The sequence below is a fragment of the Ursus americanus genome, chromosome 15 (assembly GCF_024610735.1).
Source record: "Ursus americanus isolate L20-20 chromosome 15, mUrsAme1.1.p, whole genome shotgun sequence".
NCBI classification, from domain to species: domain Eukaryota; kingdom Metazoa; phylum Chordata; class Mammalia; order Carnivora; family Ursidae; genus Ursus; species Ursus americanus.
This window is the reverse complement of record NC_142141.1, coordinates 33,634,640-33,662,325: the sequence shown is the minus strand read 5'-3', so window position 1 is coordinate 33,662,325 and position 27,686 is coordinate 33,634,640. Positions and strand designations below refer to the sequence as shown.

At 40.0% G+C, this 27,686-nt stretch overlaps 1 protein-coding gene across 1 annotated transcript in view; it reads right to left on the bottom strand.

Moving 5' to 3' along the window:
- The window catches only part of MROH2B (maestro heat like repeat family member 2B), a 58,860-nt gene extending 36,843 nt beyond the window's left edge, over window positions 1-22,017 (bottom strand). Inside the window, exons 1-17 of the mRNA XM_045787344.2 lie at window positions 21,990-22,017; window positions 20,651-20,712; window positions 18,761-18,871; window positions 17,309-17,468; window positions 16,490-16,588; window positions 13,677-13,831; window positions 10,545-10,685; window positions 10,075-10,167; window positions 9,914-9,983; window positions 8,115-8,228; window positions 6,702-6,775; window positions 4,596-4,718; window positions 3,787-3,900; window positions 2,135-2,291; window positions 1,954-1,994; window positions 1,187-1,328; window positions 585-628 (exon numbers count right to left, since the gene is read on the bottom strand). Coding sequence (XP_045643300.2) covers window positions 585-628; window positions 1,187-1,328; window positions 1,954-1,994; window positions 2,135-2,291; window positions 3,787-3,900; window positions 4,596-4,718; window positions 6,702-6,775; window positions 8,115-8,228; window positions 9,914-9,983; window positions 10,075-10,167; window positions 10,545-10,685; window positions 13,677-13,831; window positions 16,490-16,588; window positions 17,309-17,468; window positions 18,761-18,871; window positions 20,651-20,712; window positions 21,990-22,017 — 1,728 coding nt within the window. The remainder of the gene's footprint in view (window positions 1-584; window positions 629-1,186; window positions 1,329-1,953; window positions 1,995-2,134; window positions 2,292-3,786; window positions 3,901-4,595; window positions 4,719-6,701; window positions 6,776-8,114; window positions 8,229-9,913; window positions 9,984-10,074; window positions 10,168-10,544; window positions 10,686-13,676; window positions 13,832-16,489; window positions 16,589-17,308; window positions 17,469-18,760; window positions 18,872-20,650; window positions 20,713-21,989) is intronic.
- Window positions 22,018-27,686: the final 5,669 nt, after the last annotated feature.

The following is a 27,686-nucleotide window of genomic DNA, read 5'->3' as shown; positions in this document are numbered from 1 at the left end:
AAATCCTCTCTGTAGAGCCAGTGTCCAGCTCCCACTTGCAATTTACCATTTTGGGGAACTTGCAACTGGTCTGGACCTTGCAAAGGTCCAAAAAGTTTATGGATGATTTTTTTTTTCTGGAAAAGTAGTGTAATGTGGCCCTTTGGTTTTTAGAAATCAGGAAAAAAATACAGTGAGAAGCAGAAAGAGGAGGAAATAGAGTTTGTATTTAGAAACACACAAGTGGAAATGATGTCAGTTTATGTTTCTTTATTTAAATGGAAAAAGAATGCGATTACAAGGAGAGGAAAAAACTGGAAATTAGAGAAGATTTAAGAAAGACACAGAGAAAAATATTAGTAAGCGAAATCTTCAATACTATCTTAAACTCCTCACCAAATTGAACACTAAAGATTATTGTTCAAATTATGGTGATGTAGAGACTGTAATTCTTAAGCGATCACTTCTAACATTCTAGTCCTTTTCCTAAGGAAAGGAAACATTGTCTACTGCCCTTGGGAATCTGGATCTTTTTTGTTAAGATGGGTGACTCTAGCTGATTTTATCACCCCATCATCAACAATTAGCCTAGAAGCTACCCTTACCTGAAGCAGCATGGTTTCCCATAGCGCGATGCTGGTGTTCTTTCCTAGAAATAGAAAGTGAAAATAGAAAATAGAAACAGAAAATAAAGTCAGGACTCTGTTTCTCCCTTGCCAGGTCCCCAGTGGATGCTGGGCCCCACTTCAAGCTTTACAGAGGATGATTGTTTCAGATGAAATTTACTATGTTGCCAACTTTAAGTGCTAGTCAGGTAGGCGGAAAGTCTTCAATCCATGATACAAATCTGGGCTTTTTGCTAACTTCAACAGGAACTACCGAAATCATATTTTAATTTTTTAAAATAAATAGTAATGACTTTTTAGAACAATACCACAAGGGAGTTTCTCTAAATATAAGAGAAAGACCAGAGCAAAAGTAAAAGGTTCTGCTAAGACTATGACCCACCAGATCCTGCTGTGGTACAAGTATGTGGTAGAGAATTAGAACATAAGGAATCAAGGAAAAAACATGGCTGTCTACTTTGACTTTGCACATCAAGTTCATTGTTTTAATTGCCTCAAATGAGCCTCAGGCAGAGAAGTGGTGCCTCATTTCTTTATGTTCTTGCTTCCTTGGATAAAGACCTGATTCCACTCCCTTGTACCTTCCAGAGGCTGCAGGAGCTCAGGAAAGCGTGTTTTCCACAGGTCTACCAATTTTGGGTGAATTATCTCAGGCAGTATCTTCAAAAGTCCTATTGCACCAGCCCCACATAATTTCCCTAAACTGGCAAGCATCGATATTACCTGAAAAATGGAAGATAAAAAGCTAATCAACTGCAGGGGTATTTACAAGGCCCACCTGCCTTTTCCTCTTATCTCTGTCCCGGATGCCCTTGATTCCTACATTAGATCACCTTTCAACATATCATCAGTCTATTTCTTACTTATTTTAGAGCAAAACTAATACTTAGACAATCCTCCCCAATTTTCATCTGAGGATAAAGGCGAAAAAATACATGGAAATCATCAACCAAAAATAAACAGAAGGTACCAGCACTTGGATACATTTATTAATTAAATAAGGGCACGTGGAAACGGTACCTGAGCAAATGATACATATGGGGGGAAAAAGGAAAGAAGGAAATCTAAATAATAGATGTGCGATTTACTTGAATGGTACTTAGGGATCAAATTCAGTCTATGCTTATTTTAAAATAATAAATTAAGTCTAACAAGCATCTCAGAGCGAGAAGCTAATCTTGCCAGTAACCTTAATGAGTGTCATTAGTGTAGCAGAACATTTATTATACCATTTTAGTGTTTCTTTTGGTTTGGAGTTGCCGTGTAATTTTTATTAACATTTATTTAGAACTGAATGATCTGTATTGGCCTAAATTTATCCCACATTAGTTATTCATAACTCACTCACCAGAAGTCTGGCCAGTAGCTGTTGGGGCGAAGGAAGTTTCACTGGAAAGAGAAAGCGATTTTCATTATTGCTGGGGGGGCTCGAGAAGTTCAGGTGGGGGTTGGGTATATAATCAAAGCACCGCCTGTAGCCTTTCTGGAAATGAGCCCCTCATAAGAGAAGTGTTTTGCTTTGCACACACCAGCTCCTGTAGAGATGACAAGTGCTGTCGACTCCTTGGCGTCATTCTTCTTCCTCTCCTCTGCCATAATCAAACTTCTGATGATATTAAACAGGTAGTCCAGCGTCCCCGTGTATTCGGCGGGAACTACAAAAGTCAGGATTCTTGGCCACAGCACCTGGGGAAAACAAGGCGAGATGCAAGGATTGCGGATTCGTCCGTGAATTCTCCCGCGTCCTCACCGTGTGTTTCCCTCTGATTTAGAGCACGTTCTCTCGCCTGTTACTTTATTTTTTTTGCTCTTCGGGCCAAATCAAAATGAAATCATGCAATAAAATCTCCGCACCACACATGCCTTTTCAGGTGCGAGCTGTAGCGAGTGTTACTCAGCGCGCCTGCGTGGGTTTGCTGCTGGAATTTGGGGCAGGACAATTCTTCTTGCGAAGAAGGGTTCTAGGCAGTGCGGGAAGTCTGCCATCCCTGGGCTCCACTCACCAGGTGCCACCAAGCCCTTTGTCAGTGTGACAAGCCAAAGTAAGTCCTCCCTGTCCCCAAAGCCCAAGACTGGAGAGTGCTGCTTTGAGAGACAATGACTGCGAGCGGGTCGTGGGTGGGCTGCTCCAGGGGCTGGCTGATCGACTTGCCCTGGCGTTCTGGCACACCCGGGGTTTTAGTCAGTCTGTTTCATATTCCCTGGGAAACTCCCTTGTCCTAATGGAAACCTAGGTGTCAACATGGACTCTTCCCCTTGTCTTGTCATCCAGATTGAATCACCAAGCCCTGTCCTTTTTTTCATTATGAGGTCTTCCACGCCCCTCCATGTTTCCTTCCTGCTCTCATGACCCTGCTCCAGTTCCTGTGAGTCACATCTGATCTATGCTCACTCTTTGCTCTCAGTCTACTCCTACGTAAATCCACTGATCTCTTACAGTTACATTTGAAATATTTAGCACTTGCTTAGCATTTGGAATGGTTCATCCATCACAAGGTGGGAATTTGGCATTTTGGGCCCATTGGAGTCTGGCCCTAGACTTCTTTTCATCATTTACTTTCACATTGAAATGTTTCAAACTTTAGGATGAATCAGAAATATTGGGATTTGTTTGCATACAGATTCATGGGCCTTATGCCCAGAATGCTTTTTTAGTAGATGTGGGATGTGGCCTGGAGATCTGCATTTTAAATAAATATTTTAGATAATCCATGAACCACACCTTAAAATGCCATTCTAGCCTCTGATCCACTTAAATTGGTCTGTTGATTGCCTCCTGTCTGTGTCGAGCATTTCTGGCCAGTTAATCCTTTCTTAGGTTATTTTGCTTAAGGCAAATACAGTTTCCAAGGCTCTTCCCAGATTATTTTTAAGCCTCAGGTGTGGCCCGAAAATGTGTGCTTTCAACACCTTCCCAGATGAATGGGGAAAGTTTAGCATTCTGAATTAGAATCTCCACTCACCACTTAACCATATGTCTAGGTTTTCAAGGGGGAAGAAGAGACATTTTGGGGAACTACTCTGTGCTGGGCACTGAACATTGCAATGTAGTTCCTCTAATCAGAGCATCAAAGAGCTGATGACGACACATGAAGGACAAAGTCTTGTCTTTACTCCTAAATGGGCAGAGCCTTAGAGAGATGATCAGAGTAACCGCCAGTGGTGACAACAGAGCCCTTACCTGGGGCATTCCAATGACCAGTGGGTCTAGGGTTTTTAAGACCTCGAGGCTTATTTCCCGGACAGATTTCTCTCCCTTTTCAATCTCTTGGGAGTTAGGTTTCATTGGTTTTTCCTTCAAGAAAGATGAAACAGGTGACCTGTTAATAATCCTTCCTGTTGGTCCCCTCCGACCTTACTTGTTCTCAGACTCTGGGGTGGAGGATACAGTCACTCAACTTAAGGAGCTCATGGAACCCAGCAATTTTGGTCTTCAGGACTTAATTTCTGTTTTAAAGTGCTCCTTGGAGGAATTGGTTAGAAAACAACACTTCTGGGTAAAGCAGAAAAGCCAAAACTGTGAAGGTCTTTGAACTACAGGTATTGCTTCTCTGGGGTTGGGGGGTGGTGGCGGGGGTGGCAAGATTTTCAAAGATACTGCCTCTTAGTGGAGGGGACTGTAATTTCAGCTGTCATGGACTCGCTAAGATCCTGATCTTACACACATGATTTTTAGGAAATTAACCCCCATTTGGCAAGTATGGATGTCTTTTGTTTTCTTTGAAGTAATTCACTTTCTCCACCTTTGTCTTAAGCCTTTGAGGACAGGTTGCCTCCTCGGGGAAAAACCATGATTCCACCTACCTTGAACCCATCATACGTCGTAAGTGATACCAGTGAAAGAGAACTGAGAACACTAGAGGCTGAAACATTTATCAATAAAAGTGATAAGACTGAAATATAACTTCTCAATTAGTCACTGACTTGAGCCCTAGTTGAGTTAACTGCCCTTGTTACAGTATAGCTTTCAAAGCCGCACCCTATCCATACCAGGTTCTTGTTGGACATGGCAAACTGGGAGAAGATGTAATCAATCAGCGGCCATCCTTCCCGGGCTTCAATGAAGCATTTCTCACACATGGTTTGAATGAGAAGGAGAGTGGAATTCCTCACCTAGAATCAGAAAAATGCATTTGCAGCATTCTGCGTTGAGCAGAACATTAATTTAGCTTCTCCTATTCCTTAACCTTCATGGATCGTTTAGTAGGAACCTTTCCAAAAAGGAGTATCAACTCAACTGAATGATGGTACTATAAATATATGGGGCAGGAAACCAGATACAGCTTATGATTTAAGGGTTACAGGAAAGGCTTTCTTTAACCAAAATCTTTCTCCTTTGCTCCCCGGACATATCCTCTGTTACTGTAGATGATGAAATGTTGGTATTGTGGGCTAAAACACTGCCTTGCTTTTAAAATCTGCCATGAAAGATAGCACGATGAACTACAGATCTACAATCCTTTAGCTACAATTTCAAAACCCACAAAACTCTGGACACTGGAATTTTGTTTCTTGATGGCGCTAACTCATTTGGTGGCAAAACCAACCCAACTGTTTTAAAACTGTTTGTAGTCTTTACTTATTCTATGTAGTGTGGATCTGCATATATTTTCTTGCAGAGATATTAATGAGTTTGATTGTAGCTACTGTCACAGTAATGTTTTTCTAAAATCAGGAAGGTTGTGAATTCTGACATATATCTGGCCCCAGGGATTCGAACAAGGGATTATGAACCTGTATCATAATTTTTAAATAATTAGGTTTGTTTATTGGATTGCTTCCCTGGAGGATAAAAAGCTCAGATCTAATTCTTTACTGAATGGGTCTTTTAATGGAGATTTGGAAGAAAAGAGTAATTTTGAATAGGGAGGCAGGGCCACAAGGTAGCAATTAGCAATCAACATAAAGGCACCAGTAGTCTACCTAAATGAGGGGGAAAAAAGTTATAAATTCTCTATTTTTGTCTGGGGAGCTGGACTTCCTTAAAGTTTCTGTCCTCTTTTATTCTACCCTAAACTGTTTTAGACATTTTTTTGATTGGCTTGGCCACTTACTGGGCCGAGTTTTTATCTGTAATCACACCATTGTTTTTTAATTTTTTAATTTTTAAAAATTTAGTATGTTTTATTTATTTATTTTTGTTTCAATTTTTAATTTAAATTCTAGTTAGTTAACATATAGTGTAATATTAGTTTCAAGAGTAGAATTTAGTGATTCATCACTTATATATAATGCCCAGTGCTCATCACAAGTGCCCTTCTTAATGCCCATCACCTATTTAACGCATCCCCCACCCATCTCCTCTCCAGCAACCCTCAGTTTGTTCTCTATCGTTAAGAGTCTGTTTTATGGTTTGCCTTTCTCTCTCTTTTTTTTTCTTTCCCCTGTGTTCACCTGTTTGTTTCTCAAATTCCACATATGAGTGAAATCGTACAGTATTTGTCTTTCTCTGACCGATTTATTCCACTTAGCATAATTATTGTTATTTACTGCATAGCTTTCGTTATAGTCACTGCAGATGAAATTCTCTTAGGGGAATTTTCTTCTTTTCATTGGTTTCTGTATAGGGCTTTAATCCAAACGAAATATGGTTTTAATAAAAAAAATACAGTAATTTCTATTTTCTTATTTGTTCCAGTACAAGCTATATATCTTTTCTAATATGGAATACTTTAATCAAATAATCAGGGAATATTGTGCAATCTACTATGTGCAATATTTGCTCTAGATGTTCCTTGGTTGGGAAATAGGATATCTAAGCTAAAAACAAAACAAAACAGATTTAGGGGTTATTATTTTTTGGAGGAAGATATGTTATTTTTATACTTAACAATTTTTAAACCATTTGAAGAGCATAGCAGTGTGATGCTCTGGGCAAAAATCTTTTTTACTGAGAAACCCTTGAACTGAATATACTTTAGAACTTTACCTTGATACAGTTTATCTTTCAGGGAAAGATGGAATTCTATTAAAATTGGAATTCATCACTGAGCTCTTTATAAAGCAATCTTAAAGTAGATTCTTAAAGAATGAAAACCATTTCATTAATTCCTGAAACTACCATCAACAAATTAAATTCTCTATTATTTCTCTTACTTTTATATTGAGGTCACCCATGACAACTTTGGCTGTTCTTTCAATTGAAGTGATGTGATCCCGCAGCTTGGGCTCTGAAAGACAGGGGGACAAATTAAGAGATAAGGTTCGGTAGGAGAGCAGTCTGTTCCAGGATTGATGAAAACCCATTAGAGTTATGATACATAATTGCAAAGTCTTTTGTCTCTAACATTTCATGCTATTCAATTGCCTTTTACCCTCTTTTTCTCCATTTTAAAAAAGATTTTATTTATTTATTTGAGAGAGAGTGAATGAGTGTGAGAGAGAGAGAGCACAAGCGGGGGTTGGTGCAGAGGGAGAAGCAGACTCCCCACTGAGCAGGGAGCCCAACACAGGGCTTGATCCCAGAACCCTGGGATCATGACCTGAGCTGAAAGTAGATGCTTAACCCACTGAGCCACTCAGGCACCCCTCTTCTTTTCCAATTTTTGAAAGATGTTTATTTGCTCTCTTCACTCCCTATTTTATTTGGTTTCATCTTGTTTAAAATGTTAGGTTCCAAAGTGGACTCAACGCATCACGCCCAATGGATTAGCTTTAAATTCTGTGAGACTATTGCATATTTCTTGTCTGCTGATTCTTCAGTAAATCTCAGGGCTAACTGAATTTTTTGAAATGTTGTAATATAGGATAAAAATGAATTCTCATATTTTGTTGAATCCAAGATATCATCAATTTTCTGAGACACCATCATTTTATATTGTATCAAAAAAACCTTATAGTGGTTGATTATAATTAAAGATGCTATCAATTATGAGATGCATTCCAATATCATGAAAATATGTGCTTCTCGGAATTAGTGAAATATGATATTTCATTAAATTCTGCTCTTTTCTAAATGTACTGATCTGTAGAATATTGTGCATTCCTCCCACTTACCCCCTATTTATTGGGCCACTTAGCCAGCTTACTAGATCTTCTAAATTCTAAATCTGATTTTCAAATATTCTACTTCTTCTCAACTACCCACATCCATAAATATCATGAAAGAAGAGAAGTAACTGAAAATGCGAGTTTAAAAGTACTAGATTATAGGGGTACCTGGGTGGCTCAGTCAATTAAGTGTTTGCCTTCAGCTCAGGCCATGATCTCAGAGTCCTGGGATCGAGTCCCTTACTGGGCCCCCTGCTCAGTGGGGAGTCTGCTTCTCCATCTTCCTCTACCCCTCCCCCCTGCTCATTCTCTCACACCCTTTCTTCCTTTCTCTCTCAAATAAATAAATAAAATCTTTAAAAAAAGTAGTAGATTGTAGATGACCAAGAAGTCAGAGCTTTACTTGAATACGATCCTCTATAAACACCCCAAAGACATAGAATAAAGTTAGAGAATGCATAGGCTTCAGTTTGCTTCTTGGCACAAAATAAACCACTCTGGCTTCATTCCTTTGCTTACCCTCAGCATTGATAGCCGATCTTAACAAATTCAAGATTCCCATTCGAGTGGTTTCATTATTATTCCTCATTTGTTCATCAAAAAATTCCATCAGGTCTGCAGGGTTGGAATGGGCTGCAGGTTTAAGAAATACTGGAGTCATAAGAACGCATTTTCACCTTAAGTAAAATACTTGTGAATGGGAAAAGCAGAATTCCATGAAGATTGTCAAAGTCATTCTTTGGTTGGAAACTAGATTTTATTGCACTGGGGCATTTTTAGTATCACAGAATTAAGCAGTTTGGTCACTAAGAGAGATTTATGTACCTAGGTCTGTATCTGTTCATACCTATAGATATGACTTTATTTGGAAATTAGGGTTTTTTACAGATGGAATCAAATTAAGGTTATTAGGGTGGGCCCTAATTTAGTATGAGACAAGAAAAGGAGAGGAGACACATCGAGAACACCTTGTGAACATGGAGGCAGATTGGAGTGATGCTTCACCAGCTGTGGAGCTAGAGAGCTACAGGGGTAAGGCAGGGAGTAGAGAAGAAAGAGAAAAGGCCTGACTCAGGTAAAGTAGTTTGGGTTTGAAATTATTAGAGATAGAGTGAAGCAGTTAATTAGGTTGGACATAGAACAGAGGAAAGAATAGATCAGAGGGATCAGTTGGGGGAGAACTAGAACATAATAGGAAGGTATGCAGTGAGGTAGTAGAAATGACATATTTTGGGGAGGGTGGAGGTGGAGGTGCGGGAGGTATGGGATTGCTCTCGTCCTTACTTTTCAGGGTCTGCGTTAGAACATAGTTCGTACACTAACTCTGAGAACCTGGTGCCTCCTCTATGACCTGCGCCAGGTATTCTAACCAGACAATAGATGGGATTGTGATGTGAGAGCAAGAAGGAAGGGGAAAGAAAGAGTGAAGGAGAGAGAGAGAGAGAGAGACAAGGAATAGATACTAAGAGATGACCAATGAGAAAAAAAGCATGACTTTGGGTTTGATACAGTTTCAAATAATCTCAAATACCAAGGAAAAAAGCATTTCCAAACCCTAGGATTACCAACTCATCTTGGTTTGCCTAGAAATAAATCCATGCATTTGTGGTCAATAAATTTTTGACAAAGGAGTAAAAAATATATAGCAGGGAAAGGATCGTCTCTTCAATAAATGGTGCTAGGAAAATGGACAGCCACATGCAAAAGAATGAAACTAGATTCCTACCTTATACTATAGACAAAAATCAAATCAAAATAAAGTCATGAATGTAAGACCTGAAACCATAAAACTCCTGGAAGAAAACATAGGCGGTGAGCTCCTTGATACTGGTCTTCACAATGATTTTTTGGATTTGACCCCAAAGCAGAAACAACAAAGGCAAAAATAAGTGGAACTATATCAAATCAAAAGTCTTCTGCTCAGCAGAAAAAACCCACAAAAACCATTAACAAAATGAAAAAGCAACATATAGGAGGGGAAAAATATTTGCCTACCATGTATCTGATAAGGGGGTTAATTCCCAAAATAGGTCTGGAAATCTTCTGGTTTTAGAACTGAAAGTTGTATCCCTGGAAGTCCATTAGTTCCAGGCAAACCAGGATGATTGGTTTCTCTACCTGTTGTGCTTCTCTAGGAAATGGGAGGCTAGGGAGAGGCACAGACTACCATGAGTTGAGGGAAGTGTGTGTGTGTGTGTGTGTGTGTGTGTGTGTGTGTGTGTGGAATAACTAATGTGACAGTTTGCACACCCTTCATCACTGTTGTCATCATCGCGGGAGACATTTTTATTAAAAACCCTCTGGATGCTGGGTCCTACCTAGAATGAGGAAACAGCTTGAAGCTTCAATTTCATTTTCCTTTACTGGAGGCTCCGGAACTCTGCACACCTGCATGAGAAAGAAGAATCAGGTGGGAGAGGTTAAAAACAGAAAACTGGTGGAAATGAAACAACCAGATCTGACAGCAGGGTTTTCTTACCTGGTGGAGTAGATTGATAAAGATGGTTTTTCTCAAGCCCTTTGGGAGGGCAGTGTCATAAAGGACCACCGCGGTCAGTATTTGTTTTAGACTCTAGAATGGAAGCTCTCAAAGGTTAGTTGGGGGCTGCCCGTGAAGCAGCAGCACAGGGTGTGGAAGACAATTACGTTTTTTGTGAGGAGAACAAACCCATAACCTTCCTGCGGTTACCAGTTTTCTTTAGTGATTTTGCCTCCCCCTGCCTTAGTCTGTGCCTCAGCAGCTTGAAAAGAAAATTCTTACTCCCTTTTTTGGATATTCCATCACCCAGCTCTGCCAACCTCTTCTCCACCTCATGTTTCTCAAAAAGTATTTAAGTTCAGCTGCTTAAACCAGTCTCTCAGTTCCTTAGGACCTCTGGAGACTTCCCATCTTCCAGGATGGTTGCTGGGAGGCTCTCTGAATGGGTTCCTTGAGGGTTTGGCTCTTACCTGAGTGACATGGAAATCAATCTCTTTGTCTTTATACTGGTTCAGGAGCCAGGGTACCTGGTCCAGGGCGTAGTCACAGAGGTCTTCCCGATGGAGCAGCAGGCTCACTGTGGGGCCGTGGGCCTTAACGATGGCCAGAGTCTGCAAAGGCAGCGAACAAATACCACTGCTAATACTTCACTGTGGCTTTTGTACAGTTCTCAGAATTCCAGGAGCTTTAGACACCCCCAAACAACTTTCCTCCCTGCTTCCAACCAAGAAAGAATTCTTTAAACAATGTTTAGGTTAAGATCATTGCATGAGGCAGTTATAGTTATGTTTGTATTTTTAGCTGTATCGACATCTGTATCTATACTGATACTCATTCCAATATTTGCCCCTCTTCCTATTTCTTTAACATTTCTCTACTAGTCACTCTCTTTCAAAATACTAATAAATTGAAAACTTCCCTCATATTAAAAAAAAATCTTCTACTCCATATCACTTTGACCCCAATTCTGTTTCTTTCCTTTCTCCAAAAAAAGTAAGTGATGAATCACTAAATTCTACTCATGAAACCAATATTTCACTATATGTTAACTAACTAGAATTTAAATAAAAACTTGAAACAAACAACAAGCGAAGCTTTCTGAAAGAGAGGTTTACGTTTGCTATCTCCACTTCCCACCTCTCATTTACTCTTCAATCCACTCTGGCTTCTGTTGACATAAAAAATGAATAAGTATAAAATATAAATGTAAATAGGCTGATTGTAAAAATTCAGAAATCACAAAAGTCATGAAGAAGAAAACACCGTATTCACATTGCTGACAGTATCCATAGATAATCACTGGTGTATTTTAATATTTTTTACATTTCTTTAATATGTAGTTCTGCATTCTGCTTTTTCTACCTAATATTATGTGATGAATTTTTTTTTCCATCAGCTAAGTTTTATTGTCTAGCAAACCATCTCAAAACTTAGTGGCTCAGGTTAGACTGGCAAAAATAGACAAGGCAAGAAACAACAATTGCTGGAGAGGATGTGGAGAAAGGGGATCCCTCCTACATTGTTGGTGGGAATGCAAGTTGGTACAGTCACTCTGGAAAACAGTGTGGAGGTTCCTTAAAAAGTTAAAAATTGAGCTACCCTATGATCCAGCCATTGCACTACTGGGTGTTTACCCCAAAGATACAGATGTAGTGAAGAGAAGGGCCATATGCACCCCAATGTTCATAGCAGCAATGTCCACGATAGCTAAATCATGGAAGGAGCCGAGATGCCCTTCAACAGATGACTGGATTAAGAAGTTGTGGTCCATATATACAATGGAATATTACTCAGCAATCAGAAAGAACGAGTTCTCAACATTTGCTGCAACATGGACAGCACTGGAGGAGATAATGCTAAGTGAAATAAGTCAAGCAGAGAAAGACAACTATCATATGATTTCTCTCATCTATGGAACATAAGAACTAGGATGATCGGTAGGGGAAGAAACGGATAAAGAAAGGGGGGGTAATCAGAAGGGGGAATGAGAGACTATGGACTATGAGAAACAAACTGAGGGCTTCAGAGGGGAGGGGGTGGGGGAATGGGATAGACTGGTGATGGGTAGTAAGGAGGGCACGTATTGCATGGTGCACTGGGTGTTATACGCAACTAATGAATCATCGAGCTTTACATCGGAAACCGGGGATGTACTGTATGGTGACTAACATAATATAATAAAAAATCATAAAAAAAAAACTTAGTGGCTCAGAATAACAACCATTTATCTCACTCAAGTGTGTGTCAGCTGAATGATTCTTCTAAGCAATTGGACATTTCCAAGCAATGGACGCCTTTCAAGATTATCCTCGGTTGAGCACGGTAACAACAGACGCCATAGATCTCTCTCTACTTCTTGAATATTATTCCTTTGTTAGTTTCTAAGATCTCATTCTTGTTTAGAACCCTTCAAAGGTTTCTTATTTCCTATTAAAAAAAAAGTCCAAACTCCTGTGTAGCTTTCCAGGCTCCTCATTATGTGGCCAAGACCAAAACCTTTTCTGGTTTTATTTGTTTCTGCTTCTTATATCTCCTTTCTCTTCCCCCCTTCCCTTTCTCCCACTGGACTCACTCAAGTGTGCGTCTTAGCCTGTCTCCAGCCTCTGCTTCAGCAGCTCTTATTGCCTGTTTAGGGAATGCCTCTTGCTTGAGTGAACGTCTGTACAGGCTGCGAGCTTAGCTGCAATGTCACAGCCTTTGCAGTACCCACCACAGGAGTTAAGTGCTTCTCTCTCTCTGTTCCCTCATTACTGTGTGCACCTTCTCGTCACTTGTTTAACTTTTCCTGGGGGAAACTGGGAAAGTACTTACGAATTTGTATCGAATTGTGTTTTTCAGGAGCTTTGTAGAAAAGATTTCTACAGAAAATTTAAAAATTCCATGTTTGCTAATGATTTAACAACCCCAGCATGTTAAAAAAATAATTAAATGGTTTGGTAGCTTAAAGTGTAGAGAAGAAACTGACCTAGAGAGGGCTAAGGGTTATACCTTTTATAATATAGGAATAAAAGACCTGAATAAGATGTAACTTAACCTCCATTTAGAAATTATACTGATTAAGCAAGATAGGCATGGGATTCCATGTGCACGCACTTTGTAATCTCTTCTGCACAAGGCCTCATGATCTTTTGAAGCAGTCATGAACATCCTTTAGATGTTATTTTATTTCCTTGTCATCTTTATAGATATGGGAAATTTTTGCGGGCTGTTGTTTTTCCTAATCAGTGACTCAGGCCAAATATGGATAATAAGACATGAAATAATGAATTTCTATATATTTCACTCATCTTCAGTTAGTTATTGTTCTTTCCACACACTGGAATGTCAGTTCCATGAGAGTGGGGATTTTGGTCTGTTCAATCCCTGCTGTCTCCCCAGCATGGGGAAGAGTGTCTGGCATGTCGTGGGGACTCAATAAATATTAGTTTGAGAATGAATAAATAGTGATTTGAAACAGGAAAAACAAAAGCGTTGATAAACCTGATAAAACACAACTCATAGTTTTCCAAAACAACTGAGATTAATGATCACGTCAGAGAGTGGAGGAGTTCAAGCAGCACGGAAGGAGAGCTAGCTCGGGGCATGGTGAGGCCCCCACTCACTTGCATGGGCGAGGTAATGGGGGCCCACTTCTCCATTATATACCGGAACAGCATGAAGATCTTGTCAGATAGTCTGTTGGCGTCCAGTCTTGGATAGGGGAAGTCTCTCCAGTGGTTGACATACTTGTAAATGGCCTTGCTGAACTTCTCAAGGGCTGCATTTTAAAAACAACCACAGACTGAGAAAAATATAAAGATGGGAGGGCCCATAAGATAATTTGAGAAGAGTGTACCGATGATTAACAAATGTGTGATAGTTTCTACAAAATGTTATGATTGTACGAAATTAACATATAAAAAGTTAGTGAAACATAAGTTAAACCCATAATGATAATACAACAAACTGTCTAGAATTGCTAAAATTTCAGACAATGTCAAATGTTGGTAAGACTAAGGTGCAGCTGGTGTTTTCACATACTGCTGGGGAGAGCGTGAATTGATACATACACTTTAGAAAACTGTTTGACACTATCTACCAAAGTTGAATATGTGTTCCCTAAGACCCAGAAATTCCACTCCTAAGTATGCAGTCGTTAGATACACAAATATATAGGCACTAAAAAACTTGTACAAGAATGTTCATATTCACTTTTTTGGGGGTCATAGCCTCCAACAGAAAACAGAAAATGTCTGTCAATGGGTACAATAGACGAATCGTAGTATAGACAGGTAATAGTATCCAGAAGTGAACACGGACTGCAGCTTCACACAACAGCAGGTCTGAATCTGACAACTAGGGGACACTAATCTATGGTGTTAGAAGTCAGGCTTGTGACTACCCTTGGAAAGGATGGAGATCATGATGATTGGCAGGAAAGGTGAGGTGGGCTTCTGGGGTGTTAGTAATATCCTACTTCTTGACCTGAGTGGTGGTCAAATGAGTAAGTTCATTTTGGGACAACTCATCAACCTGTACACTTCTGATTTGTATGTTTTTCTATGGGTCTGTTTCATTTCAATAAAATAAAAAAAATGTTGGGCCTGCAAAAATATCATTTGGACCATGAACCCATATATATTTGCATGAAACACATTAAATGATATTATTTGTTCCTTCAGCCCTCATGTTGCACTAGATGATGAAGAGAATTCATAGTTTACTCCTCCATGATACTTCACCTGCAAAGAATACTCTGGAAAGATCCCGAGTATCTTAGAGCTGGCCATGTATTGACTCATTCACATTCCCTTTAAGTTGATAATCTCCTGCTATGCTTTGTCATAATCTTGCGTGCATGTGTGTGTGTGTGTATGTGTGTTTGTCTGGCACTGGCCAAAAGCAACATGAGGGAAAGGATGTCTTATCTCTTGATGGTCTCTGAAGCAATGAGCACAATATCTGCTTATCGGCTGATTGAATGAAGAGCTGGATAGACGGATGGATGACTATGAAATTTTATACCTATTCTTTAGTGGCAGTCAGGCAAAAGTTGCTTTAGGACCAAAGGGCACTAGATAACTTTATAACACAAAGACAGAGAATCCCTTATTCAATGTCATGATGATTTCTAACTTTATTTCTTGTTCCCTGTTGGGTTGTTGATATTGCAGGTAGAAACGCTATTGCAAGCCCCAAAGTTTATTTGCAAGAACACAGTGTTAGCTGTGATAGTAAGTAAGGAAAATAAAAAGTATTGAAAAGTGAGCTAATCTAGTATGATTGCTCAAGTTCTTGAGCCAGACTGTCCTATTCAAACCTTGGCTGTGCCACACACTAGCTGTATGACCGCAGGCAAGCTGTTAACTTTCTATGCCTCAATTTTCTCATCTGCAAAACGAAGGAAAAATGTTACTTACCTAATGGGGTTGCTGTGAGGTTAAAGGAAATGATAATCTTAAAATACCCAAGGCAGTATTCAGGCACATAGTAAATTCTCAGTATATACCAGACACAAATATTGCTTCCATTGAGGACAGAAAAGACAAAATGGCCAAAACAGAACAGAGAAGACTTGGTTGAGAGGTAAAGATGACATTCCTGACAGCATGGGCTTTTAAACATTACAGAGTGGTAGTGTTGGGGGGTTTAGAGGGGAGAGGGATCCCAGCGATCACTTTATTTAATGTGTTTAGAGGTAAAAATGAGATTGAGAGAGGCCAGAGTCACCTGATGGTTTAGTGGATATTCAGCGAGAAGAGTTCAGTCTCCAGACTCAGCCAAGAAGCCTCTCACTGTGCTGTATGTGCTTTTCCTGGAATTCCAGGGCATTTTCTTCTCCGTAGACTCTAGATTACTCTAGATGTATTTCAGTGCGGGGGTAGAGGGAATTCGTGACCCACGGTTTGTTTACCTGTTTTCCTTAACTCTATGATTGCTTGTACTTTGCTTAGCTTGATTGCTTATCATTATTACAATATTACATTATAAAGTGATGCCAACATTTCGTCTACTGCTCAGAGCTGGTGAGCTCCCAGAACCAGTATGGGGAAAGTGTGATCCAACGACAGAAGGAGGCTAGTAGAAATAGAGGTGATTTAGGGCAGTGGAAAGTGTACAGACCACAGTCACATAGGCTTGTCACCACTTTGAGGAAATTGTTTAATTTTCATGACCCTCAGTTTCTCATCTGTAAAATGGGGGGGGGTGGCGGTAATAGTAATGACCTTACTCTGAGGATTGAGACAGAAAGAATTATAATTGCTTTGAGGACTGAGAGAGGGAAGTCCCTGCAGAGAACCTTCCATGTGGTAGACACTCAATAAATGGAAGCTGTTATTATTAGAAAGAACAGAACTAGAGTGAAAGGAAAGATAAAACATCTGCTCAATTCAGAGTCTGGTCTTAACCAAGAGGAAACCATAGGGATACGCACCAGTGCAGAAAACTGCCTTCATTCCTTCATCCTCAGCCAGCCTGAGCATGGTTTGCATGGTTAGCAGGGTCATCATCATGAAGGGGATACTCTGGGACACTGCCAAGAGGGGCACAAGAGGAGAAAAGCATTATCCTCACACCGGGCAGTTCTGTGATTGTCCACGTCAGCAAGAAGCATTTCAAGGCTGTGTCGGGGAGACAGCAGGAAGACACTCTCCTCTATCCCTCTTTTGCCATAATGCCTGGCTCTAGTTAGAGAATCAAGGAGTGGTTGGTTTAAAGCAAGGTGCTAGCTACAAAGTCACCTGTGCCTGTTGTTTGTGGCAATTGCCTCTTCGGATAATTGTTTGATTAATGTCCATCCCTCCCACCAGAACTTGGCTGCATCCCCAGGGCCTCTCCCAGGTAACAGATGCTCGATAAAAATAAATAAATAAATAAATAAATAAATAAATAAATAAATATCTGTTAAATAAAGTGCTGTAGAAAAACAATCCTAACAAACGCTTACTTCATGTAAGTGTTCGGTGGTTTGCAGAGCATGCCTTGTGGAAAAAGGGCTTTTGCAAACACAAAGCCAGGTGAAAGGGACGGTGAGGGTGGGAGAGTCCAGCAAAATCCAGAGCAGCGGGGACTAACGGCGGGTCAGCAGACTCATCTATGCTCAGAAACGTCTGCCTAAATCCCACTATCGATACTCTTTAGTACGGCAGAAGGGAAGTATGTTCTCCTGCCTGCTGTTGGCACCCATCTGGTTTTAGACACTTAGCCAGGGTGGATGTTTCCCAGGAAAATGTGGAGATTACTTCCTCCATACCGTAGCTGGTTGCCAGTTCAGCCAGAGCAAGCACGATGAATTCATCTGGGAGCTCCAGGATCCTGAAGTTACTTTGAACTTCATACATCACAGAGTTGAAATCATGCGCAGCAAGAGACACCAAAACCTCCCCAGCCAGCATTCTGGTTTCTCTGAGGATCTGAGGAAGAAACAACAACTAGTGGAAGAACAGAGGGAGTTTGCAGAGAGGTAATAGTCTAGATAATAGAATTCTAAGTTTCCCTGACTTTGGGATATAGAAAGAACAGGCTGTTACAAACCCAGGGGGAGAAGTCTCTAGGGTGGGGCTCGTTAGCTGCCAAGCAGAAGTAACTGTAATGAACTTTAAAACCAGGTTTCGATAAGGTGCTTATAAACTTGAGGTCAGTATACATTTTCTTGCTAATTGAACAGGCACTATGACCACAGGATCTACGCTTTATGTATAAGCGATGAATCACTGTGATTAAAAGACTGCAGGGAATGGTGAAAGGGAAATGGGACCAGGAGTCTAGACTTTTCGGTTTTAATATTGTCCTGATCTAGTTATCTTTGATACTGGAGATATTTGGAGGGACTTCTGCTTTTGGTAATGTTGAACTAGGTAAATTTAATCGACTCTCCTGCTAAGGAAAATAAAAAGAGCTGGAGAAGCTATCAGAAAATATACACATAAAAACATCACAATATAGGGTGGAATGAATTATTAAATTGAGATCTGGAAAAGATTGGGAATCCAGAGAGATAAGTCCTATATTTGAGGCTGCTTTGCAGTATTTTGGGAGAATAGACAGAATTTAGGACCAACAAATAGTAAGGCCCCGGTCATCCCACTTCTTATCTCTTGGCCTAAGACTCCAAAAGGCTGCATTTAACTGAAAGGTTCACTTGGCCCTCCATGGACTGTAGTCCAACTTGGAATCACAGAAGTGCCCCCCACCCCAATCTTAAGTCCTGAAATTAATCATGGTTTGTTAGTACCCTCGGCAGGTAAGAATCCCTTCTGGAAGAAAACACCTTAGAACTCAAATTATTTCTACAAATAATTTTTCAGATATAATGCCTAGCATAGGTAGCTAAGTAGGCACATGAAGAGATAATAATTCATACGGAAAACAAGAAAACTGGGTTCTAGTTACTTGTTCTGTCAATAGATAGTTGTGTTATTTTGAAAAAAATCTCTCCAAGCATCAACATGCTCATCTAAAAGTGGAAGGGATAATATTATCTCTAAAGTCTTTTTTTAGCTTTGCTTCAGTTTCCTTATCTGTGAAGGGATAAATAATCAGTACGGTAATGATATCTTAGTTATCACGAAGGAACAAATGAAAGTGATTTGCAATCCAGACAGCAACGTGGGAAAAGCTTATAAATATCTACATGGGTGTATTTGGGTCACTTAAAGATCAGTTGCGACCCCGACATTGATTCATCATTAAGAATCAAACTTACATTGTTGTCTCTCATGTCCTTAGAAGCATAATAAATCAACCGTTGGACAATTGTGTCATCCAAGATGTCACTATTCTGAATGATGGAAGTGAGATGACTATAAATGTCTTCCTGTGAACATACAAGTGGATACACAGAATTTGATTTGCAAAACTAAAGGAATCATATGAAGTGCAAATGATTAGCACCAACAAAATGAGCAATGTGTTTCTACTTCACAATGAATTTTATACATCTTTTTTAAAATTTAAATTCAATTAACTGACTTATATAACATTGTTAGTTTCATATGTAGTGTTCAATAATTTATCAGTTTCATATTATGACACCCAGTGCTCATTACATCACGTGCCCTCCCTATTGGGGGATTTTATGCATCTTAATTGGGGCTTCCCAAACATAATATGCAACTTTAGGAGACAAAAGCTTATATGTAAAGCAAAGTTCTTATTGAAAACTATTTTAACCTGACTACATTACTATGACAAAATCTAATTGAAGGTGGAGGTAGGCTACTTAACATATCAAAGTCTTGAAAGTCACTGGAGTAGGGCACTCAGGGGAATGGAAATGCTCGTTACCCAAACCACTGCTCCTACCACCGGGAAGTGACTATGGTATTAAGAAACACACTGTGGGGGCGCCTGGGTGGCACAGCGGTTAAGCGTCTGCCTTCGGCTCAGGGCGTGATCCCGGCGTTCTGGGATCGAGCCCCACATCAGGCTCCTTCGCTAGGAGCCTGCTTCTTCCTCTCCCACTCCCCCTGCTTGTGTTCCCTCTCTCGCTGGCTGTCTCTGTCTCTGTCTCTGTCGAATAAATAAATAAAATCTTTAAAAAAAAAAAAAAAAAGAAAAGAAACACACTGTGATTCCCAAACAGGCTGATAAGCTATGAAACTGGATCCTAAGGGAGATTTATAAGCCCTGGGCCTTATTCATGCCTTATAGAAAGAACGTTGTGAATTGTTTTGGACAGAGCTGCAGCCTCGGGATCACAGGACTTGACCAGGTGCTGTATGAAGGGACTCTTCTCAATCGCTTAGGTGGCTCCATGGCCTCTGATAGATGAGAGACTGGGGTCCTGAAATGCCCAACAGCCTCAAGCATATTGCCTTCAAGGTACCGTGCCCATGTTGAAGGTGGGAAGTGATTTCTTTTGCATAAGGGGTTCTAACACGCAGTCAGGGTTGAGAAGCACCGGATTAGGAGATAAAGGTGTAGACCCTGTCCTTCCCAGGGAGGCTGCCCTGGATCATGACTTGTTTTGGAGTCAGAGGCTTGTGTTCTGGTCACATACCTGCTTTGGGTCTCATTCTTCTTAGCTGTGAAATGGGAACAGCCATGCCTACCTCATAAACATGTGGGGGTGACTATAATACAAGTCGCCATGTTTGGAAAGCATCTCGGGTGCTGCTTGCTAGATAAGTGTCCCTTGGAGGTAGCTGTTGTTATTTCACAAAAGGTTGTTGGAGCCAGAAAAGCCTTCACATCCTAGAGACATAATCTCTAACCGTGGGACAGCATCACAGATGAGTAGGGGAGATCTTTGGGGATTTTCACAGGAACTCTCAGCTTCTACTGGAGGAGACCCTCATCTGCATGGTTCTAAGTCTGGCCTCCCCTCTTTCCACATCTGCCTGGATCAGGTTATAGAAAGGGGTATTCTTTTGCTAGCTTCCAGAATTGGATGCTCTGATTCCTTAAATGCCAAATATCATTGTTTAAACATTACAGTGACTTCCATTATAACTGTACTTTTTGGAAGATTGAATACTGTGTATGAAGCCAGAGAGAAAAGAAGAAATCAAGTCAAGGAAGGAGGTATAGGAAATGTTACAATAATTTCACTAGGAAAAGTAAATGCAAAAGAGATTTTTCCTATTTTCCTTACCTTACTAATATTATCTTCTATGTTCAGCATGCCTAGAGTGAGGTTAATATCTCCAAAAGTCTCTAAAATGTACAAAAATAGAAGAATTAAGTCTCTGCTGAAATGCTCTCCTATTAATTCCTATGCAATAGTTACAGACAATTTTTTTTTCTCTTGACTTCTCTTTGCCCCCAAACCCCGTTTTTCTTGAACATTAGCTCTTTGATGACAGGAGTTGTGTTTTATTCATACTTCATATACTTGACATACTTGCAAATAACAGATACTTAGTATTTTTTTCAAAACCTGAATTAAAGGTGAAGGGGAAGATGAAAGATGCTATACTCCAGGGCACCTGGGTGGCTCAGTCGGTAAAATGTATGCCTTCTGCTCAGGTCATGATCCCAGGGTCCTGGGATGGAGGCCCACATGCAGCTCCCTCTCTTTCTCCCTCTGCCCCCCACCCCCCGCTTGTGCTTTTTCTCTTTCTCCAATAAATAAATAAATCTTAAAAAAAAAAAAAGATGCTACATTCCTATTTATCCCTCCTGTCGTGTAGGTATCACCCTATATATCCTCTCTATCAAGGAACAGCTCTCAGATGCCATGAGTTGAAACCCTTCCACCCTACTTGAGCACGAGAAGGCAGTGGTGTGATATAGCTGTTTATTTTCATTTCCCCCTCAGTACCTCCTCCATGTTCTTTTTCATACTCTGTCTCCCTCTGTCTAACCTTCTGGCCTTGGCAGGTCCCTCCTCTGGTCCCAAGCTCATGGAACCTTCTGTTTTCTGATAATGATCTAAATTAGTTTGACTTGCACTTTCCAGGCATACTTGTATGAATAAAGCTCATTGGAAAACTGAAAAAACTATGTGAGTCGAAGGAATGAAGCAATTCAGGCCACATGGCAAATTGATAAGAGAGAAACCCTTGGAGGTGAGTCTCCAAATCAAGCCACAGACCCCGTTAGCACAGTCTTTTTTGGCAAAGCAGATAGGCAATCAAGCGTGAAAATTAGGGGGAAAATATTTCCAAAGGACTCTTCAGGATTTAAGATTAAATAAAAGAGCGTCTTTCTTTGTGTTGTAGGCACTTTCTCCTCAGGTAGAGTATATATTTTCAAAGAAGGTAAAACACTTATCATCTCTCAGACTCCTAGTCTACCATTGCCCCTTTATAAACAATGTGGTTTATTATTTTGGAATAGAAGGAGAGTAGAGAGAAATAGTCTTACTTTAGCGTACCTTTCCATAACACTTTTAAGTTGCACAGACCCTCCACAATGACCCACACCATCCCCCATCCCACATAAACATATGATCGCACAGACACAAAACACTTAGCTCCCATCATGCTCACCTACAGTTTCCTCTGTGTCCTGAGTCATGTCTTGGCTGTTTCAGGCTCTCTAAGAGACAGCACCTAAGTATCAGAAATAGTAAGGCTAAAAAATTGAACAAGCAAGTTGGCAAGTTTCTCACAAAAGGTTCACATAAGTTTCTTTAAAGGAAAGTCCCTCCTCCACTTGATTGGCACAATGATCTGGAAGCTTCCAGCGATGGGCTGCTATTGAGGAGGATGATGCTGTATTCTACCACTATGACATTTTCTTGCTTCTGAGCTCCTGCTGACCAACAAAATGGCTGCATCTCACCGAATATTGTCCCTTGGGTGGAGACCAGAGTATCTGAGAAGGAAGAAATTAGAGACTGGAACTCAAAGCATTTTTGTAGACCAAAGGAGTTCCTCTCCCTAAACTTGGGTCCATTGATCACAAATTTGGGAATGGTTTTCAGTGGTCACTTTACTGGCCTGGTGTTGGTAAAGCCTTTATGGTGATCTTGTTGATTGTTCTACTTGGTGAAAGTCAGTCACACAAACCGGGCATGCTCAGTGGACCGGAATGCCCACCAGGGGCAGTTGAATGGAATGTCCAACTGACAGCAGCAAAGCAAAAGCCTTCTCTGCCTCCCCTTCCTGTTCCCCACTCCCCCTTCACAATTCACTCAGTCTGAGTCTTGGCCTCTCTCCAGGCTCAGGCTTTTTTCTTTGATTCCATTCTCTCTTCCTGTTTTCAAATTGTTTTTTATCCATACCTCTTAGCTATAATGCTTTCAACTATACTAGTATGGACCTAAATCTGGTCCCCATGCCCCCAACCCTAAATCTATATGACCACAGTTTTCAATGTATGCCCAGACTGGCTGAATATTAATGTGGTAGGTGTTAGGGAAGGGAGTGCTAGGAGTCTATAGGTCTGGATGTGAAAGGGGCCAAGGGAAGGGGCTCATGACAATTCTCATCTGTGGCTGCTTCTCCAGTTATCTTCCTTCATTGGTGAAGTTTATTTCAGATTCATAGGTCAAATGCTTCCAATTAAATCTTTGAATTCATCATTCTTTTTCCAGATTATTTTGCATTATATTTATCATAGAGGACCTCAGTAGGCTGCTGGTTAAGAACATTTTGAGCTTCCCAAGTCAGCATCACTAGTTCCCAGATTGTGTCCATAAGTGCCTGGTAACAGGAATCACCTGGTGTCCTTATTTAAAATGTCCATTCCTAGGTCCACTTCAGGCCTGGTAAATTAGAATGAGGGGCAGAAATCTGTGTTTTTAATGAGCACCCCTAGTGATTCTTGGGATCACTAAAGTCTGAGAAACACTGTCTAAGCTCATTGCCCCATCGTCCACTAGCGGATAATTGAAAATTTAGCAGTTATTCGAAGGGCGTTCATTGTGGTTGGGCAAGACGGGCAGCTGCGTATCTCCAGTGCCATGACTTGCGCACCCCTGAAGAACAGGGTGAGAATTGGTGGGTCCGAGAGGTATTGAGGTAGCCTGAAACTCTTAACGCCTCGTAGGGAAATAAAGACATTGCAAATTACATGCTCTTAGAATCTTAAAGAACAATGTGCAGTAGAATCAATAATAAGAAAGATAGCTCTTTAGATAATTGCCATAATCAATTTCTTACTCTTTTTGTGAATGGTAGCAAATGATTTTTCTGAATGTCTGTATATCAAGGTTTCCTTGATTTCAGAGAGATCAGGGAGGTTAGGAGATGGTTGATTTATATTGAGTTTGTAATTTATTGGGGCAATCAAAACACATCTTTTTGCTAAATATTCTTTCAGATAAAGCAAATTCACCCATTGATCTGTCTTTTCATAAAGCAATATTGCAGATAGATTTTAAAAAGTCAAACTTCAAAAACAACAATTTTGCTGTCATTTTTATTCTGTTTTCCTCGGGCCATCTTGTTTCATTTCCCCGTTATTTCCAATTTTTTCTTTATACTAGGTTAACACAGTATGGGTTTGATGTCTCGTAAACCCTAGGAGCATGCTAAACACTGGTTCTCAAAGTGAATAGGATGGAATGTGCTAACAAATGAAGTATTGTTTCTAGACATTTGTTTGCAAGGGAGTTCAAATTCAGCTTGCTAAAGAACTGAGGAATCTCCCTGGGTATATGGTAACCATTCCCTTTCAATCTAACTTGACAAGTCATAATACCTAATCCCAGAACTACTGTGTTCCCAAATGAGGTGTTACCAGACAGGAATATTAATAAGACAGTAAAGGCAAAATATAAAGCTAGAGGAGAGTATCTATCTATCATCTATCTATCTATCTATCTATCTATCTATCTATCTATCTATCATCTATCTATCTAATATCAAAATTTATAGAAATTTACATTTTTGTGGTTTAATGGTTTTAGAGTACAATTCCTTTGAACTATGAAATGAATCCTTATTTTCTTTAAATGAAGTATTAGATCTCCTAAAATATATTTAAAATGAAATGCTTTTTTTTTCAGTCAGTTTTAAGACATAAGCCTAATCGTGTACACTGTGGTGTATAAGAGGTAAGAAATATTAGATGATAATTTTACACAGAGCTAATATTCTTGTCCTGTTCGCGGCTCTCATTTCCTCCTTTCTCTTGCCTCCCTTCCTTTCTCCTTCCTGTCGACTCTCTCCTGTCCTCTTTTCTCCTTTTCTCTGGTCTCTCTAACCCTTCTTTGCTTTTTCTACTTGTAGTAATTTTACTAAGCATGCTGCATTTTTAAAAGTTGAGAATATGGTTTTAAAGTCATCCCTTCAGGGGGCGCCTGGGTGGCTCAGTCTGTTAAGCATCTGCCTTTGGCTCAGGTCGCAATCTCCGGGTCCTGGAATCGAGCTCCAAGTCAGCTCCCTGCTCAGTGGGGAGCCCGTTTATCCCTCTCCCTCCTGCTTCTCTCTGTCAAATAAATAAATAAAATCTTAAAAAAAAAAAAGCCATCCCTTTAGGAATTCAGGAGTTTAAGAATTTAAGCTTGAGAGGGAATTTTCAGATGGATTTATGAAATGGTTCATTCTCAAGTGATAGATAATTGAAGCCCTTGCAGACAAGTAATTTTCTAGCAAATTTTTTCCCAAATACCTCTCATGTTAGGCATTTGTAGCTTTGCTACCAACAGGTGTCGGGAGAAGAACATAGACTGGCTTCATAATTTGAGTAGTGAGAGAAACAACGGGAGCTCTTGACCTCTGAAGACCTTCCTTAGTGGTCTGGCATCCCGGCAATTAACTTTCTGTGTTCTGGAGCTTATTCAGCCTTTCTCAGAGCTTTTAGAAGGTCTAGGTTTTAACTGTCAGTTGCCTCTTAGATGCTCAGGTCCTGTTACTGTGAACATCATTTTTTGATTGAGGAATTCAGCTTTAATGGCTGCTAGGTAATACAAAGTAGGATACATTCATGCGCTCAGCTTTTCGTAATAAGTTACTTGGGCCCCATAAGTGCCTAAATAAATCTTAGAATAAACAGCCAACAGTATTATATTTTTAAGGATTAAAAACACAATTTTATTACCGCTGGGTGATTATCTTACGTTTAGAAAGAAAAATCTTTTACTTTTTTTTACTTTTTTTTATTTTATTATTTTTTAAAGATTTTATTTATTTATTTGACAGAGATAGAGACAGCCAGCGAGAGAGGGAACACAAGCAGGGGGAGTGGGAGTGGAAGAAGCAGGCTCATAGCAGAGGAGCCCGATGCGGGGCTCGATCCCACAACGCCAGGATCACGCCCTGAGCCGAAGGCAGACGCCTATCTGCTGTGCCACCCAGGCGCCCCTACTTTTTCTTTTTTAAAGAAGAAACACTTCTTTGTTGTCCATCAATTACTTTTATAAGATTAAAAATGCATTTCTGATTCATGATTTTGATAGTTTTGATGACCTCAAGATGTGCCATAAAATTTTGTATATAGTCATGTTACTCTTAGAGATTTTTAGAATCCTCCATGTCCAATGAGTTTTTTAAGAACTTATTAAATGAAACTGTTTGAAAACATTTTAGTCAAGAAGTGATGGTAAAAAAATATTAGGTGAAGTTTCAAATAATAAAATTTCTGGTTACCAGTAGCACTCAAATATTAACTGAGATTTTTGTTGGAAAGGAGGCAAATCATAAGACCATAATCTGGATCAAGGATTGAAAAACAAAACATGACTTTTTTGACTGGTCCTAGTGTTAATATATGTAATTCTTCATCTGCTTCCATAATGCACAGAGAAGAGCATAGAAGTTCAAGGAGATGGGGCGCCTGGGTGGCACAGCAGTTGAGCGCCTGCCTTCAGCTCAGGGCGTGATCCCTGCGTTATGGGATCGAGCCCCACATCGGGCTCCTCCACTGTGAGCCTGCTTCTTTCTCTCCCACTCCCCCTGCTTGTGTTCCCTCTCTCGCTGGCTATCTCTGTTAAATAAATAAATAAAATCTTTAAAAAAAAAGAAGTTCAAGGAGATGAACCTGGAGCCCATGTTGGCATTTTGTGCTCACTAAAGCAGAAAAGTAGATATAAATACTAGAGATATAGCAATAAAGTTACTTCCTCTAAGCCTCAGTTCTGTAAAACGGTTAGTTGCCCAGGGATGTACAAAGGAAAGGTGTTATTGTTATGTTATCTGTTATTGTTATTGTTGTATTCCTATTGTTATCTGTTATTTTGTTTGCATTGGTCTTGTTCTTGTTGTATTTACAGCTTAACCAAAAAATAGACTAACCGGACCAAATTATTCCAGCAGCATTATGTCTATCTTGGTCTTAAAAGCATGGTTTCTGGGGCACCTGGGTGGCTCAGTCGGTTAAGCATCTGACTTCGGCTCAGGTCATGATCCTGGAGTTCTGGGATGGAGCTCTGGTCGGGCTCACTGCTCAGTGGGGAGTCTGCTTCTCCTTCTGCTTCTCCCCCTGCTTGTGCTGTCATTCTTAAATAAATAAAAAATCTTTAAAAAAAAGATCATGGTTTCTGATATTAAGAGAAAGTGTTCTTCCAGGACTTTTTTTTTTAATTAAGATTTTATTTATTTATTTGAAAGAGAGAGAGAGAGAAAGAGCACAAGTTGGGGGAGAGGCAGAGGGACAAACCGACTCCCCACCGAGCAGGGAGCCTGTCCCTGGTCTCCATCCCAGGACTCTGAGATCATGAGCTGGTAGGCAGACGCTTAACCAACTGAGTCACCCAGGTGCCCCCTTCCAGGACTCTTTGTGAAATAATCCTACTGATGATATAATCAGTCTACGTGTTAGCTACTCAGTTGTTAATTACCCACATGTTAATTACTTCTTAAGCATTTCTCTCTTTTGTATTATATTTCATAAAATGATATTCTCCAAATCTTCTCTGTTTCTTGGTAGTATATGAATTTTATAAAAGCAAATATACTGATTGTGTTCTTTGCTGTTTACAACCTAAAGTATGCAATTTCTAAGTCTGTTTCTATATGATTCTTTTTATTCCTTTCATTGGCTATATTTTCCTGCTTCTTTTTTTTAAGCTTTTATTTATTTATTATTTATTTTTATTTATTTATTTATTAATGTTTTTTATTATATTATGTTAGTCACCATACAGTACATCCCTGGGGTTTTTTTTTTATGCTTTTTTTTTTTTAAGATTTTATTTATTTATTCGACAGAGATAGAGACAGCCAGCGAGAGAGGGAACACAAGCAGGAGGAGTGGGAGAGGAAGAAGCAGGCTCATAGCGGAGGAGCCTGATGTGGGGC